Here is a 20840-nt window from a genome sequence, read left to right on the forward strand (position 1 = left end):
ATTTAGAGAACAGTTCAGATCTCGCATATCCTGCATTGATTATACAGCATGTTTTTGTTTGTGTTTAATGGTTTAGATGCTCTACAAGTTTGATCAACCTGAGCAGGCTTTGGAGGACCAGTATAACCATTAAGATCATGCTGGTAGAATCAGAATTGACCGGCTGGTTGATGAAAATATCCAGCATCACCAAGACCTGCAAGACCAAACCAGTCCACCAGCATATCCAGCATTGTCGACGTGGCCAATCAGAAGTGGCCACAGCTGGTTTAACAGTATATAAGCTAATTGGCTGTAGGCTGAATGGGTGTGGCTAAAGTACTGTAGTATGAATGAGAAGCTATACTGCTCTTGGCCAGCTAGCTTCAGACTGAATGGGTGGGGCATAAACTGCTATAGACTTAACTGCTGTAGTGTGAATGGATAGGTGGAGCTAAACTGTTGAAGAATGAAGGGGTGGAGCGAAACTGCTCTATGCTTAACTGCTGAAGTGTGAACAGGTGGAGCTAAACTGCTTTAGACTTAACTGCTGAAGTATGAATGGGTGGGGCTAAACTGGTGTAGTGTGAGTGGGTGGAGCTAAACTGTTGAAGAATGAAGGGGTGGAGTTAAACTGCTGTCTAGACTAAACTGCTGTAGTATGAATGGGTGGAGCTAAACTACTGAAGAATAAAGGGGTGGAGCTAAACTACTGTCTAGACTTAACTGCTATAGTGTGAATGGGTGGAGCTAAAATACTGAAGAATTAAGGGGTGGAGCTAAACTCCTGTCTAGACTAAACTGCTGTAGTATGAATGGGTGGAGCTAAACTACTGAAGAATAAAGGGGTGGAGCTAAACTACTGTCTAGACTTAACTGCTATAGTGTGAATGGGTGGGGCTAAAATACTGAAGAATTAAGGGGTGGAGCTAAACTCCTGTCTAGACTAAACGGCTGTAGTATGAATGGGTGGAGCTAAACTTTTCAGATGAATGGGCGGGGCTAAATTGCTGTAGTATAAATGGGTGTAGGCCAGAAAATCCTAGACTGCAGTATGAATGTGCAGCTGTACAGTATACTGCTTTAAGCTGATTGGCTTTAGGCTAAATGGGCGGGGCTACGCTGATGTAGCCTGAGTGGGCGGGGCTATAATGCTCTGTGTGTGTTTTTCTGTCTGTTTTTCTCGGTCTATAATGTTCTCAGCATTCTGAACTCAGACAGGAAACCACGTCTGAACGTTCTATCCAGACGGACTCTGTTTATGTGTGTGTGTGTGTGTGTGTGTGTGTGTGTGTGTGTGTGTGTGAGGCAAAACAAGCGTCTGAAATGTGTTATTACAGGTTAAACCGCGTCTGGCTCACTTTACCCACAAGCCATTTGTGCCCTGTGAGAGCTATAGCTTAACACACACACACGCACACACACACAACACACACACACACACACACAGACACTCTCAGATCACCTGCTCTCCACCATCACATAACAACACACACACACACACACACACACACACACACTACCTAAACAGATGTTCAGTAATCTGTAATAGAACTGATCATGTGATTTATAATGCATTATGACTCACTGTCATCTAGATTATAAAACGTGGTTAAATTTATGTAATTAAATCACATTACTGAGTTATGTTTTTCAATATGAGAATATATTTGTAAATACATTGTGTGGCAAAAAAATATATATATATATATATTAAAAAAAAAACAAAACAAACAAAAAAAATATATATATATATATATATAGAATAGTTGTAATTTATGTTTAATTATGCTTGACTGTCCTCAGTGCTCAGTGTTGTAGGCTGTAAGAGCAAGTTACCTGGATTAGGTGAAGGGTATGGTATATATATATATAATATATAAATATATATAAGCCATACCTTTCACCTAATCCAGGTAACTTGCTCTTACAGCCTACAACACTGAGCACTGAGGACAGTCAAGCATAATTAAACATAAATTACAACTATTTAACAAATAAGGGTAGGTAGCCTATGGGGATTTCTTTATGTAAAACCAGCAGCCAATCAAAGCCCTTTTGATTACCTCATACCTCACCTGGTATGAAGATGAGGTTCTCGTTACACTCTTCATTATTACAGGAACACATGTAGTAATCCGGCCCCAGACCTTTATACTGCTTCATTAAACACTGTGTGTTATTATAGTCGTCCAGCAGAACACCGTAAATGGGCCGTGCGGGGTTATGACACAACGTCTCCACGGTTACATTTCCTCCATCTGTGTGCCTGAAAACACCAAAAACACTCATAACCAATCATAACCACTCATAACCACTCATAACCAATCATAACCACTCATAACCAATCACAACCCGTCATAACCACTCATAACCAATCATAACCAATCACAACCCATCATAACCACTCATAACCAATCATAACCACTCACAACCAATCATAACCCATCATAACCACTGATAACCAACCATAACCACTCATAACCAATCATAACCACTTATAACCAATCATAACCACTCATAACCAATCATAACCCATCATAACCATTCATAACCCATCATTACCACTCATAACCAATCATAAGCAACCATAAGCAATCATAACCAATCATAACAAATCATAACCAATCATAACCAATCATAATCACTCATAACGGATATTACTAACACCAATAATAGTATTACTGCTTTTATTATTACTGCTACTATTAACACTGGGACTACTACTACTGCTATGTCTATTTCCATTACTATTCTGCTTCCATTACTACTAATGTATTGTTATTACTCTTGCTATTAATACTACTTATAGTAGTGGTAGAACTAAACATAGTCATAGCTGTAGTATTTGTTGTTGTGATAGTTGTAGCAATAGTGGTAGTAGTAGTAGTAGTAGTAGTAATAGTAAAAGCAGCAGCAGTAATATTTGTAGTAGCAGTAGTATTAGTAGTCACAGTAAAAGTTGCATCTGAATACCAAAATAGTAGTAGCAGCAGTAGTAGTGGTAAAAGTAGGAGTAGTAGGAGTAGGAGAAGTTAGAAGGAGTAGCAGTAGTACTAGCAGTAGTAGTAAAGTTAGTAGTAGGAGTTGTAGTAGTAGTAGTAAAATAAGGAACAGTAGTAGTAGGAGTAGTAGTAGTAGTAGTACAATTAGAAACAGTAGTAATAGAAGTAGTAGTAGTAGTAGTAGTAGCAGTAGTAACATTACTAACATTAGTCGTAGAAGTAATAGTAGTAGTAGTAAAATTACGAACAGTAGTGATAGAAGTAATATTAGTAGTAGAAGTAAAATTAGGAGCAATAGTGGTAGTAGTAATAGCAGAAGTAAAATTAGGAGCAGTAGTAGTAAAAATAAAAGTTAAATTAGTAGCAGAAGTAGTAAATTAGGAGCAGTAGCAGTAATTGTAGTAAAATTAGGAGCCGTAGTAGCATCTGTGGTAGTAGTAGAAGTATCAGTAATAGTAAATGTAGCAGTAGTAGTAATAGTAGTAGTATTAGTAGCAGTAGTAATAATACTAACAGTAAATTAGTAATATTAGTAACAGTAGCAGCAGGGTCAGTGATAATCAGGGGCGCAATTACATAATTTTTGGGGTGTAAGCAAACGTAGTATCTGTCCCCCCACCCCCCCCCCCCCAAGGGGGAGAGACACGTCTTAAAATTGGGGTGCGTGTTAAAGTCATCAGCGGGGGGGGAGGGGTTTGGGGGTATGTGGTTGCGTATGGGGATGCGTTTTAAATCGTCAGCGAGGGCGGGGGGGGGGGAAATGCGCTTTTAAATCAGTAGCGGGGGGGGGTGTAGATGCGTTTAAAAATCATTAGCCTGGGGGGGGGTTTGGGGTTGCGTTTTAAAATCGACAGCGGGGGAGGGAAATGTGCTTTTAAATCGGCAGGGGGGGGGGGGGGGGGGATGGGTGCTGTGAGATGCGTTTAAAAATCGTCAGCGGGGGGGGGGGGGAGATGCGTTTTAAAATCGTCAGCGGGGGGGGGGGGGAGGAGAAGCGTTTTATAATCGTCAGAGGGGGGGGGACTGCGCTTTTAAATCAGTAGCGGGGGGGGGTGTAGATGCGTTTAAAAATCATTAGCCTGGGGGGGGGTTTGGGGTTGCGTTTTAAAATCGACAGCGGGGGAGGGAAATGTGCTTTTAAATCGGCAGCGGGGGGGGGGGGGGGGGGGGGGCTGTGAGATGCGTTTAAAAATCATCAGCCGGGGGGGGGGGGGATGCGCTTTTAAATCGGCAGGGTGGGGGGCCGTGAGATGCGTTTAAAAATCGTCACCGGGGTGGGGGGGAGATGCGTTTTATAATCGTCAGCGGGGGGAAAATGTGCTTTTAAATCCGCAGCGTGGGGGGGGGGGGGTGGGGGGGGAGATGCGTTTTAAAATCGTCAGCGGGGGGGGGGGGGATGCGTTTTATAATCGTCAGAGGGGGGGGGACTGCGCTTTTAAATCGGCAGGGGGGGGGGGGCGTGAGATGTGTCCCTATGCGTCCCAAAGACTGCATACCCCCTTTTTGCGCCACTGGTGATAATACTACTACTACTATTATTATTATTATTATTATTATTATTATTATAATGAGTAGTAGTAGTAGTTACTAAGTGATACTTACCACACACTTACACACACCTCCTCTACGCTTTCACAGATAGAGGTGATATCACAGCCTGCTTGGCAGGTGGTGCTGCTGGAGTTACAGTCACTGGGTAAAACATCACAGAACTTACACAGCTGAGGAAAAAGCAGTTCACCTTTCTCATTCACTACATAGAAAAAACAGAGAGAAAAAAGAGAGATAAAACACTTTTAATAACACTTTTATACACTGAGGAGGCGGAGCTACAGTCTCGCAGCAGGATAGGGAATAGAGCTACACAGCACTTAAAGGTTTAAAAAAATTAAAGGTTTTAGAAACAGAGCTTCAACCAAAAATCTAAGAAGTTTAAGGGGTTTTAAATTAGGCAATTTTTATCTGTTTGTTCACGGTGTAGTGATGTTGTTGGCTTGCCCAGACACACTCCGTGGTGTGTGTGTGTGTGTGTGTGTGTGTGTGTGTGTGTGTGTGTGTGTGTGTGAGTCATGCAGAATGAAGCGATGGATGTAACTTCTTAGGGGCAGTTTATGGTTTAACTCAGCTATTATACATAAAGATATTTGTAAACATATTTATATTTTACTTTTAGCCAGGATAAAGTACAGCTTCTAAACATGGTGGAGGTAGTTACATTACCTACAACTCACAGTGAGAGCTAGCCAGGATAAAGTACAGCTTCTAAACATGGTGGAGGTAGTTACATTACCTACAACTCACAGTGCGAGCTAACCAGGATAAAGTACAGCTTCTAAACATGGTGGAGGTAGTTACATTACCTACAACTCACAGTGAGAGCTAACCAGGATAAAGTACAGCTTCTAAACATGGTGGAGATAGTTTCATTATCTACAGCAACTCACAGTGAGAGCTAACCAGGATAAAGTACAGCTTCTAAACATGGTGGAGGTTGTTACATTACCTACAACTCACAGTGAGAGCTAGCCAGGATAAAGTACAAGTTTCCTGATTGAGTTTGTTGGGCTTGATAATGTACAAAAACAGAGAGTATAAACTGTATTGAATTAATTTTATTTATATTACTGGTGTCAATCAATAAAAAATAATAGTAATAATTGATAACAGCAATGTTTTAGTGTCAGGAAAGTTAAGTAAGAAATTAAATTCATGTTAGTGATGAGATTTAATCCATATTCCAGCATAAATAAAACTTAATCTACCTTCTGTACCCTCTTGGTCAGATGCAATAAGGGAGGAAGTTTGGAACAAATTTGTCCAAAAAAAAGAAAGATTTCGTAAGAAATTAAAAAGATAAAGTTTCCAAATTAACAGTAAAAATTAGAGATTAAACATTCTTCTTTTCAATATTCTAATACGAACGTACTATGTTTATTTTAATTTTAGCCAGGATTAAGTTCAGCTTCTAAACATGGTGGAGGTAGTTACATCATCTACATCAACTCAGTGAGAGCTAGCCAGGGTAAAGTACAACTTCTAAACATGGTGGAGGTAGTTTCATTATCTACAGCAACTCACAGTGAGAGAGATAGCCAGGATAAAGTACAGCTTCTAAACATGGTGGAGGTAGTTACATTATCTATAACTCACAGTGAGAGCTAGCCAGGGTAAAGTACAGCTTCTAAACATGGTGGAGGTAGTTACATTATCTATAACTCACAGTGAGAGCTAACCAGGATAAAGTACAACTTCTAAACATGGTGGAGGTAGTTACATTATCTATAACTTACAGTGATAGATAGCCAGGTTAAAGTACAGCTTCTAAACATGGTGGAGGTAGTTACATTATCTATAACTCACAGTGAGAGCTAACCAGGATAAAGTACAGCTTCTAAACATGGTGGAGGTAGTTACATTATCTACAACTCACAGTGAGAGAACTAGCCAGGATAAAGTACAGCTTCTAAACATGGTGGAGGTAGTTACATTATCTATAACTCACAGTGAGAGCTAGCCATACTCACACACACACACACATATAAAACAAACACACTCTCTGAGTGGTGAATTTGCAGGCACAGTGTGTGTGGGTGAAACATCCTGAATTGGAAAAACATCCTCCCACACACACACACACACCTTCCTGACCCGCTCTAACACACACACACACACACACACACACACACACACACACAGATAAATGTTAAAGGTCGTTGTTTAGCAGTAAGAACTCTATAAAGAGCTGCATTCTCACCTGCACCCCCCACCTTTCTTACTCTTTATACTGTACCAACAATACCGCACTCACACAACCTCACTTATTCTCTTCTACTGCATCAGAACAAACATTTCAACATCTATTCAAAGTTAATTATTCTTTCCAATTGTTTCAACATCTTGCTTTTCAAAAAATATGAACATTCTTTTAATTCAGAATTCTACACATTTAAAAATGACGTTTTTTCTGCCTTTATTCTTCTTTTTATCCTCCAGTCAGAAATAAATTCCTGTAAAAACTCTTTCAGTGCTTACTGTATATTTATAACGGTCATATACATGTTTAATTTGTGATATACGTTACATAACTGTGATTTATAATGATCAGCTATTCTTACTGATAGGTATCAAACTGTTTATAGGCTGTAATTGACTTTATATTAAAGGCAACTCAAAGTTTAATTACAGACTAATTTAAATTTGGGTCAAATTGACCGTTTTAAAATTTGAAGATCTAGGAAAAAATAGGTAAAGTATTTTTTTTTTTTTTAGTATGAAACTTTTTCTGCTTGCCTTAATTAGTGTAATCAACATGTAATATGAAAATTGTTTATGTGACATATTTGCAACAACCTACTGTAAAAACTAAAACTAAAACTAAAATAAAAGCGCAATGTTATGTTTTAATGTTATGCAAAACTATTTTTATAGTTTTATATGCTGGTCTTTTAAAAGTAATAAAGTAGTGAAATAATAAAAAAAAAAGTTTGAATGTATTTTTATATGAAAAACGAGTGAATTATCCTAATTGAAGCATCACCTGTTAGAGGTAAGGAACAGCATTGCACTAAATATTGATAAAATAATTAAAAATGTAGCTAGCAATGAAATATTCACGCTGCTTTTGAGGGTGGATTTTTTTTGTTTCAGACATTTTTTGGTCAATTTTGAAAAGCCACCGGGTCAAATCTACCCAGGAACACCTCTGCTGTTCCTGACAAATGAACATAACAGAAGGGTTAAACTTAAAAGTGTTAAACAAACCAAAATACCCTGTGAAGAAGAATTTAGATGATCTTATCTGGGGAGCTGTTAACTTGGGGCTTCTGAGGCTGGAACTTATCCTGTACAACAGAGGAAACTCTTGCTCTTCCTTTCCTGGGGCAGTCCTGATGAGTGCCAGTTTCATCATTATTCAACATTCTTGAAATTCTTCTATTTCAGATTGACTTACCTTAATTTTTTAATCTTTACTTAGTTGAGTAGTTGTTGCTTCTCATAATCTGGATTCGAACATTCCTCAAATATTCACTATTCACTGTATACCTGTAACTCTACCTCTTCACTACTTTACTTTAACTGATGCTCTCAAACACTTTATTAAGAGACAAGAAATTCAAGTAATTAACTCTTGATGAGTTCAGCACAGCTGTTAACTGAAAGCCTGAATTCCAGGAGACTCTACCTCATAAAACTGACTGAGAAAATCCAGCAGAGATGTTCAAAACTGAGTAAAAATACATATTGGATACGGTTTAAACCATAGCGGATTATGAATTAAAAAAAAAAAACACTGAATTTAAGGTGTGTCCAAACTTTTGATTTATACTGTATACTGTTTATTATAACCTAAATAGAGTCCAGTAACGAGTTCTGATTGGACAGTGATTACGTTTACTATAAAAACTTACGAAAGTGCGATTAATCGCAGTTAATCACAGAATATTTTTGTGATTAATCTAATTAAATCAATGTTTTAATTGATTGACACTACTAAAAACAACACATTTCATATTTCTGCCAACTTCTGTCACATTATAGCCCCATTAATAAAGCCCAGGGGCTGCATCTCAAACACCTCCCTTTCCCCTAAGTAGTGCGCACTACATAACAATTACCAAGTTTCCACTGAAACGCCAATAAAAAATTATTCCAATAAAACGACAATATGATTTTATTATTTCCAGTCAGAACCGGCACGTCTTCACCGTTAAATATTAAAAGGAAGGTGAGTCAGTGCACACACACACACACACATACACACACACACACACACTGCATGCTTCAGTTCAGCCGTTCTACACTGATACAGTCTATGAAGTAACGCTAATCAGACAAAACCAAACAAACACTGAGAAAACTTCACACTATTACCACACACTACCCAACACCACACACTGCTGTACAATTCAGAGGAATTACTAAATTACTACATAATTACAAATATTATTATAATGCCCATAATTACAAACTTTACAAAATTTAAATTACATACCTAGTAATTATTAATTAATTAATAATTAATTATAATTACCCACATCTACTGAAATCATATGAGATTCTAGATGAGTAGTGAATGCTGAATAACATCACATACTCTAATTGAATATGTCACAGATATGGAATAAATAAAATGTGTATACTCAATAAACATGTATATGACTCATATTACATACTGAACATTTCATATAAAATACTAAATAGTTCATAACAGTGTCACAAAAACTAAATAAATGATATTATATACTGAATAATTCATAGTAGATACTTAAAAAATCAGTATCAGTTACTTAATAGTTTACAAGAGAATCTAAATGAAATACAGCTCTGTAAAAAAATAAGAATGATCAGTTTTTTCTTTGATTTTACCAAATTAAAAACCTCTGGAATATAATCAAGAGGAAGATGGATGATCACAAGCCATCAAACCACCAAACTGAACTGCTTGAATTGTTGCACCAGGAGTAAAGCAGCATAAAGTTATCCAAAAGCAGTGTGTAAGACTGGTGGAGGAGAACATGATGCCAAGATGCATGAAAAAACTGTGATTAAAAACCAACCAGGATTATTCCACCAAATATTGATTTCTGAACTCTTAAAACTTTATGAATATGAACTTGTTTTCTTTGCATTATTTGAGGTCTGAAAGCTCTGCATCTTTTTTTTTGTTATTTCAGTCATTTCAGTACAGTACACGTGGTGTGTGTGTGTGTGTGTGTGTGTGTGTGTGTGTGTGTGTGTGTGTGTGTGTGTGTGTGTGTGTGTGAGTCATGCAGAATGAAGCGATGGATGTAACTTCTTAGGGGCAGTTTATGGTTTAACTCAGCTATTATACATAAAGATATTTGTAAACATATTTATATTTTACTTTTAGCCAGGATAAAGTACAGCTTCTAAACATGGTGGAGGTAGTTACATTATCTATAACTCACAGTGAGAGCTAGCCAGGGTAAAGTACAGCTTCTAAACATGGTGGAGGTAGTTACATTATCTATAACTCACAGTGAGAGATAACCAGGATAAAGTACAGCTTCTAAACATGGTGGAGGTAGTTACATTATCTATAACTCACAGTGAGAGCTAGCCAGGGTAAAGTACAGCTTCTAAACATGGTGGAGGTAGTTACATTATCTATAACTCACAGTGAGAGATAACCAGGATAAAGTACAGCTTCTAAACATGGTGGAGGTAGTTACATTATCTATAACTCACAGTGAGAGCTAACCAGGATAAAGTACAGCTTTTAAACATGGTGGAGGTAGTTACATTATCTACAACTCACAGTGAGAGCTAGCCAGGATAAAGTACAGCTTCTAAACATGATGGAGGTAGTTACATTATCTATAACTCACAGTGAGAGCTAACCAGGGTAAAGTACAGCTTCTAAACATGGTGGAGGTAGTTACATTATCTACAACTCACAGTGAGAGCTAACCAGGTTAAAGTACAGCTTCTAAACATGGTGGAGGTAGTTACATTATCTATAACTCACAGTGAGAGCTAACCAGGGTAAAGTACAGCTTCTAAACATGGTGGAGGTAGTTTCATTATCTACAACTCACAGTGAGAGATAGCCATACTCACACACACACACACATATAAAACAAACACACTCTCTGAGTGGTGAATTTGCAGGCACAGTGTGTGTGGGTGAAACATCCTGAATTGGAAAAACATCCTCCCACACACACACACACACCTTCCTGACCCGCTCTAACACACACACACACACACACACACACACACACAGATAAATGTTAAAGGTCGTTGTTTAGCAGTAAGAACTCTACAAAGAGCTGCATTCTCACCTCCACCCCCCACCTTTCTTACTCTTTATACTGTACCAACAATACCGCACTCACACAACCTCACTTATTCTCTTCTACTGCATCAGAACAAACATTTCAACATCTATTCAAAGTTAATTATTCTTTCCAATTGTTTCAACATCTTGCTTTTCAAAAAATATGAACATTCTTTTAATTCAGAATTCTACACATTTAAAAATGACGTTTTTTCTGCCTTTATTCTTCTTTTTATCCTCCAGTCAGAAATAAATTCCTGTAAAAACTCTTTCAGTGCTTACTGTATATTTATAACGGTCATATACATGTTTAATTTGTGATATACGTTACATAACTGTGATTTATAATGATCAGCTATTCTTACTGATAGGTATCAAACTGTTTATAGGCTGTAATTGACTTTATATTAAAGGCAACTCAAAGTTTAATTACAGACTAATTTAAATTTGGGTCAAATTGACCGTTTTAAAATTTGAAGATCTAGGAAAAAATAGGTAAAGTATTTTTTTTTTTTTTAGTATGAAACTTTTTCTGCTTGCCTTAAGTAGTGTAATCAACATGTAATATGAAAATTGTTTATGTGACATATTTGCAAGAACCTACTGTAAAAACTAAAACTAAAACTAAAATAAAAGCGCAATGTTATGTTTTAATGTTATGCAAAACTATTTTTATAGTTTTATATGCTGGTCTTTTAAAAGTAATAAAGTAGTGAAATAATAAAAAAAAGTTTGAATGTATTTTTATATGAAAAACGAGTGAATTATCCTAATTGAAGCATCACCTGTTAGAGGTAAGGAACAGCATTGCACTAAATATTGATAAAATAATTAAAAATGTAGCTAGCAATGAAATATTCACGCTGCTTTTTAGGGTGGATTTTTTTTTGTTTCAGACATTTTTTGGTCAATTTTGAAAAGCCACTGGGTCAAATTTACCCAGGAACACCTCTGCTGTTCCTGACAAATGAACATAACAGAAGGGTTAAACTTAAAAGTGTTAAACAAACCAAAATACCCTGTGAAGAAGAATCTAGATGATCTTATCTGGAGAGCTGTTAAACTTGGGGTTTCTGAGGCTGAAACTTATCCTGTACAACAGAGGAAACTCTTGCTCTTCCTTTCCTGGGGCAGTCCTGATGAGTGCCAGTTTCATCATTATTCAACATTCTTGAAATTCTTCTATTTCAGATTGACTTACCTTAATTTTTTAATCTTTATTTAGTTGAGTAGTTGTTGCTTCTCATAACCTGGATTCGAACATTCCTCAAATATTCACTATTCACTGTATACCTGTAACTCTACCTCTTCACTACTTTACTTTAACTGATGCTCTCAAACACTTTATTAAGAGGCACGAAATTCAAGTAATTAACTCTTGATGAGTTCAGCACAGCTGTTAACTGAAAGCCTGAATTCCAGGAGACTCTACCTCATAAAGCTGACTGAGAAAATCCAGCAGAGATGATCAAAACTGAGTAAAAATACATATTGGATACGGTTTAAACCATAGTGGATTATGAATAAAAAAAAAAACAAAAAAAAAAAACACTGAATTTAAGGTGTGTCCAAACTTTTGATTTATACTGTATACTGTTTATTATAACATAAATAGAGTCCAGTAATGAGTTCTGATTGGACAGTGATTACGTTTTTTACATTAATTATTTTAATTACATTTAAATAATCACTATAAAAACTTACGAAAGTGCGATTAATCGCAGTTAATCACAGAATATTTTTGTGATTAATCTAATTAAATCAATGTTTTAATTGATTGACACTACTAAAAACAACACATTTCATATTTCTGCCAACTTCTGTCACATTATAGCCCCATTAATAAAGCCCAGGGGCTGCATCTCAAACGCCTCCCTTTCCCCTAAGTAGTGCGCACTACATAACAATTACCAAGTTTCCACTGAAACTCCAATAAAAAATTATTCCAATAAAACAACAATATGACTTTTTTATTTCCAGTCAGAACCGGCACGTCTTCACCGTTAAATATTAAAAGGAAGGTGAGTCAGTGCACACACACACACTCACACACACACACACTGCATGCTTCAGTTCAGTTATTCTACCCTGATACAGTCTATGAAGTAACACTAATCAGACAAAACCAAACGAACACTGAGAAAACTCCACACTATTACCACACACTACCCAACACCACACACTGCTGTACAATTCAGAGTAATTACTAAATTACTACATAATTACAAATAGTATTATAATGCCCATAATTACAAACTTTACAAAATTTAAATTACATACCTAGTAATTATTAATTAATTAATAATTAATTATAATTTCCCACATCATCTAAAATCATATGAGATTCTAGATGAATAGTGAATGCTGAATAACATCACATACTCTAATTGAATATGTCACAGATATGGAATAAATAAAATGTGTATACTCAATAAACATGTATATGACTCATATTACATACTGAACATTTCATATAAAATACTAAATAGTTCATAACAGTGTCACAAAAACTAAATAAATGATATTATATACTGAATAATTCATAGTAGATACTTAAAAAATCAGTATCAGTTACTTAATAGTTTACAAGAGAATCTAAATGAAATACAGCTCTGTAAAAAATAAGAATGATCAGTTTTTTCTTTGATTTTACCAAATTAAAAACCTCTATAATATAATCAAGAGGAAGATGGATGATCATAAACCATCAAACCACCAAACTGAACTGCTTGAATTGTTGCACCAGGAGTAAAGCAGCATAAAGTTATCCAAAAGCAGTGTGTAAGACTGGTGGAGGAGAACATGATGCCAAGATGCATGAAAAAACTGTGATTAAAAACCAACAGGGTTATTCCACCAAATATTGATTATTTCTGAACTCTTAAAACTTTATGAATATGAACTTGATTTCTTTGCATTATTTGAGGTCTGAAAGCTCTGCCTCTTTTTTGTTATTTCAGACATTTCTCATTTTCTGTAAATAAATGCTCTAAATGAGAATATTTTTATTTGTAATTTGGGAGAAATGTTGTCTGTAGTTTATAGAATAAAACAACAACGTTCATTTTACTCAAACATATAGCTATAAATAACAAAATCAGAGAAACTGATTCAGAAATTGAAGTGGACTTTTTTTCCAGAGCTGTATATTCATAATGCAAACTGAACAGGTTATAACAGTTTCTGAGCCATTCACAGTGGATACAGTAAAGACTTTTGTATGCACTAAACAATTTCTAATGACTGAATAATGGTAGATACTGAATTCATACTGTATACTGAAACATACATATTGGTTACTAATTAATTCATACTGTATACTGAAACATACATATTGGTTACTAATTAATTCATAGTGGATACTGAAACATACATATTGGTTACTAATTAATTCATACTGTATACTGAAACATACATATTGGTTACTAATTAATTCATACTGTATACTGAAACATACATATTGGTTACTGATTAATTCATAGTGGATACTGAAACATACATATTGGTTACTAATTAATTCATACTGTATACTGAAACATACATATTGGTTACTGATTAATTCATAGTGGATACTGAAACATACATATTGGTTACTAATTAATTCATACTGTATACTGAAACATACATATTGGTTACTAATTAATTCATAGTGTATACTGAAACATACATATTGGTTACTAATTAATTCATACTGTATACTGAAACATACATATTGGTTACTAATTATTTCATACTGTATACTGAAACATACATATTGGTTACTAATTATTTCATAGTGGATACTGAAACATACATATTGGTTACTGATTAATTCATAGTGGATACTGAAACATACATATTGGTTACTAATTAATTCATACTGTATACTGAAACATACATATTGGTTACTAATTATTTCATACTGTATACTGAAACATACATATTGGTTACTAATTATTTCATAGTGGATACTGAAACATACATATTGGTTACTGATTAATTCATAGTGGATACTGAAACATACATATTGGATACTGATTAATTCATAGTGTATACTGAAACATACATATTGGTTACTAATTATTTCATAGTGGATACTGAAACATACATATTGGTTACTGATTAATTCATAGTGGATACTGAAACATACATATTGGTTACTAATTAATTCATACTGTATACTGAAACATACATATTGGTTACTAATTAATTCATAGTGTATACTGAAACATACATATTGGTTACTAATTAATTCATAGTGGATACTGAAACATACATATTGGTTACTGATTAATTCATAGTGGATACTGAAACATACATATTGGTTACTAATTAATTCATACTGTATACTGAAACATACATATTGGTTACTAATTAATTCATAGTGGATACTGAAACATACATATTGGTTACTGATTAATTCATAGTGGATACTGAAACATACATATTGGTTACTGATTAATTCATACTGTATACTGAAACATACATATTGGTTACTAATTAATTCATAGTGTATACTGAAACATACATATTGGTTACTAATTAATTCATACTGTATACTGAAACATACATATTGGTTACTGATTAATTCATAGTGGATACTGAAACATACATATTGGTTACTAATTAATTCATAGTGGATACTGAAACATACATATTGGTTACTAATTAATTCATACTGTATACTGAAACATACATATTGGTTACTGATTAATTCATAGTGGATACTGAAACATACATATTGGTTACTAATTAATTCATAGTGTATACTGAAACATACATATTGGTTACTGATTAATTCATAGTGAATACTGAAACATACATATTGGTTACTGATTAATTCATACTGTATACTGAAACATACATATTGGTTACTGATTAATTCATACTGTATACTGAAACATACATATTGGTTACTAATTAATTCATAGTGGCTACTGAAACATACATATTAGATATGGATTAATTCATACTGTATACTGAAACATACATATTGGTTATTGGTTACTAATTAATTCATAGTGGATATTGAAACATACATATTGGTTACTAATTAATACATACTGTATACTGAAACATACATATTGGTTACTAATTAATTCATAGTGGATACTGAAACATACATATTGGTTACTAATTAATTCATAGTGGATACTGAAACATACATATTGGCTACTGATTAATTCATACTGTATACTGAAACATACATATTGGCTACTGATTAATTCATACTGTGTACTGAAACATACATATTGGTTACTAATTAATTCATACTGTATACTGAAACATACATATTGGTTACTAATTAATTCATACTGTATACTGAAACATACATATTGGTTACTAATTAATTCATACTGTATACTGAAACATACATATTGGTTACTAATTAATTCATAGTGGATACTGAAACATACATATTGGTTACTAATTAATTCATACTGTATACTGAAACATACATATTGGTTACTAATTAATTCATACTGTATACTGAAACATACATATTGGTTACTAATTAATTCATACTGTATACTGAAACATACATATTGGTTACTAATTAATTCATACTGTATACTGAAACATACATATTGGTTACTAATTAATTCATACTGTATACTGAAACATACATATTGGTTACTAATTAATTCATACTGTATACTGAAACATACATATTGGTTACTAATTAATTCATACTGTATACTGAAACATACATATTGGTTACTCATTAATTCATACTGTATACTGAAACATACATATTGGTTACTGATTAATTCATAGTGGATACTGAAACATACATATTGGTTACTAATTAATTCATACTGTATACTGAAACATACATATTGGTTACTAATTAATTCATAGTGGATACTGAAACATACATATTGGTTACTAATTAATTCATAGTGGATACTGAAACATACATATTGGTTACTAATTAATTCATACTGTATACTGAAACATACATATTGGTTACTGATTAATTCATAGTGGATACTGAAACATACATATTGGTTACTAATTAATTCATACTGTATACTGAAACATACATATTGGTTACTAATTAATTCATAGTGGATACTGAAACATACATATTGGTTACTAATTAATTCATAGTGGATACTGAAACATACATATTGGTTACTAATTAATTCATACTGTATACTGAAACATACATATTGGTTACTGATTAATTCATAGTGGATACTGAAACATACATATTGGTTACTCATTAATTCATACTGTATACTGAAACATACATATTGGTTACTGATTAATTCATAGTGGATACTGAAACATACATATTGGTTACTAATTAATTCATACTGTATACTGAAACATACATATTGGCTACTGATTAATTCATACTGTATACTGAAACATACATATTGGTTACTAATTAATTCATAGTGGATACTGAAACATACATATTGGTTACTAATTAATTCATACTGTATACTGAAACATACATATTGGTTACTAATTAATTCATAGTGGATACTGAAACATACATATTGGTTACTAATTAATTCATAGTGGATACTGAAACATACATATTGGTTACTAATTAATTCATAGTGGATACTGAAACATACATATTGGTTACTAATTAATTCATAGTGGATACTGAAACATACATATTGGTTACTAATTAATTCATAGTGGATACTGAAACATACATATTGGTTACTAATTAATTCATAGTGGATACTGAAACATACATATTGGTTACTAATTAATTCATAGTGGATACTGAAACATACATATTGGTTACTAATTAATTCATACTGTATACTGAAACATACATATTGGTTACTAATTAATTCATACTGTATACTGAAACATACATATTGGTTACTAATTAATTCATACTGTATACTGAAACATACATATTGGTTACTAATTAATTCATAGTGGATACTGAAACATACATATTGGTTACTGATTAATTCATACTGTATACTGAAACATATATATTGGCTACTGATTAATTCATACTGTATACTGAAACATACATATTGGTTACTAATTAATTCATAGTGGATACTGAAACATACATATTGGTTACTAATTAATTCATAGTGGATACTGAAACATACATATTGGTTACTGATTAATTCGTAGTGGATACTGAAACATACATATTGGTTACTGATTAATTCGTAGTGGATACTTAATAATACATATTAGATATGGATTAATTCATGGTGGATACTAAAAAGTACACAGTGGCTAGTGATTAATTTATAGCAGTTACTAAATTAGACACATAGTAGACACATAATAATTTATACTTGCTGCTGAAGAAAATCATAGTGGATACTGAATAATTCATAGTGGAATCAAAATATTTGCAAAATACTTAATAATTAAAGGTTGGTTCTAATTTATCACAGTAAATAACATATAGAGTAATTCATACTAAATACTCAATAATTCATAATGAATACTAAATGATTTATAGGAGTTATGAGTGTTTGTACTTAAAACTGTAAAGAATTCCATGAATAATATATACAGTAGTAGAAAAGCTCCCACTTTATAATAAGTTTCTCTAATAACTTAGTAACTGTGTAGTTACACATTAACAATACATGTAATAACTAAGTAACTACTGCTAAACTCGTCCTATTTTCTCCAACAGCTCTCGTTTTGTATGTAATTAGAGATTTGATTGTTTTTCTCACACCTAAAATAATTCATAATTCAGATTGCATTATGGGACAAAATATTTAGCTATATAATTAACATGTATAATTACATAACCAGTATTCAATCTGTATCAATGTGTAATTCACCAGTAGTTACAGTGCTATTACATGTATTTATTAATGTGTAACTACACAGTTATTACAACATTATTTCTACTACTGTATTATTCATTAAAATGTACATTATTCTGTGTTTAATATTAACTATACAAATTTGTTCCATTTTTTTTAAATCACCTACAAATGATTAAGTATCTAGTATTAATTACTTTATATAATTCTTACTCTAATATATTCAGTATCCTCCATTAATTATTCAGTGTATTTTGCAGATATTCAGTATCCACTATGATTTTTTTCAGCAACAACTATGAATTATTAAGTGTCTTGCTTTTGAGTTATTCAGTATTCACTATGATTTTCTTCAAAAACAACTATCAACTATTGTGTCTACTGTTAATTATTTAGTAAATATTATGAGTTATTTGTATCCAATATGTATTATTCAGTATCTAATTTGTATAATAACCTTATCCACTGTGAATTATTTAGTATCAACTTTGATTTTCCTCATCAACAACTGTGAATTATTTAGTGTCTACTATAGATTATTTATTAAATACTATGAATTAATCAATATATATTATTCAGTATCCACTATGGATTATTCAGCAACAACTAAGAATTATTATGTTTCTACTGTTATTTATCACATCCTTTGAATTATTTAGTATCCCATATGTATTATTCAGTATCAATTATGATCAATTATGATTATCAATTATGATTATCAGTATCAATTATGATTAATTTGTATCATATATGTATTTGTTTCAGTATCCACTATGAATTTTTCAGTATTTGCTAATAATTATTATGTCTATTGTTAATAGTTTAGTACATCCTTTAAATTAATTAGTATCATATACATATTTTTTTCAGTATCAACTATGAATTATTCAGTATTCACTATTAATTATGTCTACTGTTAATAATTTAGTACATCATTTGAATATGTATTATTCAGTATCAATTATGATTTTTTTCAACAACAACTATACATTATTGTGTATATTGTTAATTATTTAGTACCCATCACTATGAATTATTCATAGTCCACTATGAATTATTATATGTCTATATAGTACATCCTTTGCAATATTAGTATCCACTATGAACTATTGAGTATCCACTATGATTTTCATCAGCAACAACTATGAATTATTAAGTGTCTTTAGTTAATTATTTAGTACCTAATTTGAATTAATTAGTATCCAGTGTGTTATTTAGTATCCACTCTGTATTATTCAGTATCAATTATGATTTTCTTCATTAACAACAATGACTTATTAAGTGTCTACTTTTAATAATTTAGTACATCCTTGAATTAGTTTGTATTATATATGTATTTTTTCAGTATCCACTATGAATTATTCAGTATTTACTATTATACTATTATACTATTGTTTATTAGCATCCACTATACTACTCAGCAACTCAGTAAAATCTATGAATTATTAAGTGTCTTTTGTTCATTATTAAGTACCGAGTTTGAATTGATCAGTATCCAATATGTATTATAACCTTATCCGCTATGAATTATCGTGGTTCAGTTTAAGTTCTGTGATCAGCTGATCGGTGCTGAATTGTCCACCGGGGGCAGCGTTTCCCCTCCGGCTCAGCGTTCCTCACAGCGGAGAACAGAACCGGCGGAACCGGAGTACTATACCGGTCCTGTACAGCCCTGCTGTAGAACCTCCACCCACCCAGAACCAGCACTCACCCCTCAGCGTCCCCGGCAGCCACGCCGCTCCCAGCTGCTCCACCAGCACCACCAGCACCACCCAGCTCAACACGCTGAACACCGGACGCTCCATCGCCGATCACACACTCACACACACACACTCCTCCGGGGGGCGTCCAGAGCTGGCACGGGGGGATACCATCCGACACACACACTCTCACACACACTCGAAGAGAGACGCGCTTAAATGAGAGAGAGAGGCCGAGTCGGACGAGTTACTCAACCCTTCACCCCTCCTCCACCAGACAGGAGGGAACAGGAACTCACACACACACACACACACACACACACACTGCAGAAGTTTAAAAGTATGAGTCAGAGTCTCTGAGAGCAGGAAATCTGAAAAAAAAACACACACACACACTTATACACACACTCTCTCTCTCTCTCTGTCTCTTGCTCGTTTCTCGTAACCGCTGGCTGCTGAAAGTTGGCATTTTCAGCTTATCTTCAACCACGTGCTTCAACAGATGCAATCAACACACACACACACACACACACACACGATACTCACCAGACACACACACATACCAGACACACACAAAAACATGTACATACTACAC

At 33.7% G+C, this 20840-nt stretch overlaps 1 protein-coding gene across 1 annotated transcript in view; it reads right to left on the minus strand.

The window, feature by feature from the left end:
- tgfbr2a (transforming growth factor beta receptor 2a) overlaps nucleotides 1-20551 on the minus strand; it is a 35395-nt gene extending 14844 nt beyond the window's left edge. Inside the window, exons 1-3 of the mRNA XM_022664210.2 lie at nucleotides 20257-20551; nucleotides 4587-4737; nucleotides 2058-2248 (exon numbers count right to left, since the gene is read on the minus strand). Coding sequence (XP_022519931.2) covers nucleotides 2058-2248; nucleotides 4587-4737; nucleotides 20257-20350 — 436 coding nt within the window. The 5' untranslated portion in view covers nucleotides 20351-20551. The remainder of the gene's footprint in view (nucleotides 1-2057; nucleotides 2249-4586; nucleotides 4738-20256) is intronic.
- Nucleotides 20552-20840: the final 289 nt, after the last annotated feature.

Source organism: Astyanax mexicanus, unplaced genomic scaffold (assembly GCF_023375975.1).
Source record: "Astyanax mexicanus isolate ESR-SI-001 unplaced genomic scaffold, AstMex3_surface scaffold_34, whole genome shotgun sequence".
Lineage (NCBI taxonomy): Eukaryota > Metazoa > Chordata > Actinopteri > Characiformes > Acestrorhamphidae > Astyanax > Astyanax mexicanus.